The following is a 1960-nucleotide window of genomic DNA, read 5'->3' on the forward strand; positions in this document are numbered from 1 at the left end:
AATTTTGAACCCTCCCTCGAAACCCCCAAATCGATTTAGATTCACCGACAACGCTTTGGAGCCCAAATCTGTTAAATCAAACCGTGAAAGTTATCGATACTGACCTCAGCTCGTCGGGGAGAGAGTCCGACGTTGATTAGAACCACTAAATCACCCACAGTCGGCGTCGCACGAGAAATCGCCTCCGAGAACGAGAAACCCTAGTTTTCGAAAGGAGAAGAGAAAATGATTCCTCTCACGCGAATCCTTTTTTTTCTCCGCTTCGACGCGATATCGCGTGGCCACTGTTTCGTCGACACGTGCCATGAACTCGTATCATACGGGTTCACTCCCATGAACCGGATAACCGATTTAATTCAATTTTTTTTTTTTTAGTTTTCGGCCCATATGATACCGAGCCCATGACGTCTTCTAAATACGTCGATGCGCATGCTCTAATCCTGAAATTCATGGTAAATATTTTATTGCTACATTACCATGAATTGATTATTCGTTAATAATTCGTTGGGAAGAGAAACATATAGAGCAAATAAAAACAAATGTATGAGAGAGATGAAGAAAGAACGCAAAGTTTGGAAGGGGCCCTTAACAATAACATGTCCTCTAACGTCAACAATACATTATTCTTCATTACTACTATTACTTTCACCCTCTCATCACATCACTCAACCTTTCATTTTTCTTATTACCTAATTCATCAGATCCATATTAAAACACAATACGATCCCTTAACATCTCTCTTTCTCTCTAGACTCAACAAGATCATATATCATGTCGTCTCCTGGAGATAGAGGAAAGAACTTTATGGAATCATCAGGATCAGAGACACCGGTAACACCAAGCCGTTACGAGTCACAGAAGAGACGCGACTGGAACACTTTCGGACAGTACTTGAAGAACCAGAGACCGCCCGTGCCGATGTCTCACTGCAGCTGCAACCACGTGCTTGATTTCCTCAGGTACTTAGACCAGTTCGGTAAGACAAAGGTGCACGTGTTTGGCTGTATGTTCTACGGCCAGCCTGAGCCACCAGCTCCTTGCACGTGCCCTCTCAGACAAGCTTGGGGAAGTCTTGACGCTTTGATCGGACGGCTGAGAGCGGCTTATGAGGAAAACGGTGGATCTCCGGAAACAAACCCTTTCGCTACTGGAGCAATAAGGGTTTATCTGAGGGAGGTTAGGGAGTGTCAGGCTAAGGCTAGAGGGATTCCTTACAAGAAGAAAAAGAATAAGAAGCCAGCGACGGAGATGAGTGGTGGAAGAGACGACTTTTCTTCCTCATCCTCCTCCTTCAACTTCTCTTGAAAGACTTTATGGTAATATATTTCTCCAGTAACTACGCTTTTATTTGATTGAATATGTGCCTTTAGATTCATTTACATATATACAAAGATCTTGTTTCTTGATCTTTGTACTAGATGTTTATGAATGTGTGGTTTCACGAACTAGGACATATCCACCCCAAATTTTTTGTTTATATTGTAGAATGGTCTGTATATCAAAACCCTAATTAGATAAGTAGGTCGGATTTTGATTTTTGAGAAAGCCCTGATCAGATACATAATATATAATCGTATTAATGTTGGGTTCCAATCAAGGGACAGATAGTGATTAGATCTTAGGTTTTGAATGGATGTAGAATTGTTTTTAGATGACTTATTTTAAAACATTTTAGCTATTTCATTGAAAACATGTTTTAGTTTTGGAATGGTAAATACAGGAAAATTTCTAGTTTCTGCTGATCATATATTTTGAATCAACGATTCATTAGGTTTTGAAAACATCAGTTTGAAAATGCATTACAGTTGCAGTCAATGTGTGGAAATAATACATTCTTTAAGTTATCCTAGAGATCAACTCATTCGAGATCTAGTAAACATTTGACTATCCAAAGATGGATTCTTTCTTGATCAACCCCACACACGTATCTCCGTGTTTGAAGACAGAGAGAGAAAGAGGG

The 1960-nt window shown here is 40.1% G+C and overlaps 1 protein-coding gene across 1 annotated transcript in view; it reads left to right on the forward strand.

The window, feature by feature from the left end:
• The first annotated feature begins 621 nt into the window (after positions 1 to 621).
• The window catches only part of LOC106339778 (protein LIGHT-DEPENDENT SHORT HYPOCOTYLS 10-like), a 7238-nt gene continuing 5899 nt past the window's right edge, over positions 622 to 1960 (forward strand). The window contains exon 1 of the mRNA XM_013778650.1: positions 622 to 1316. Coding sequence (XP_013634104.1) covers positions 772 to 1305 — 534 coding nt within the window. The 5' untranslated portion in view covers positions 622 to 771 and the 3' untranslated portion in view covers positions 1306 to 1316. The remainder of the gene's footprint in view (positions 1317 to 1960) is intronic.

Source organism: Brassica oleracea, chromosome C4 (genome assembly GCF_000695525.1).
Source record: "Brassica oleracea var. oleracea cultivar TO1000 chromosome C4, BOL, whole genome shotgun sequence".
Taxonomy (NCBI): Eukaryota; Viridiplantae; Streptophyta; class Magnoliopsida; order Brassicales; family Brassicaceae; genus Brassica; species Brassica oleracea.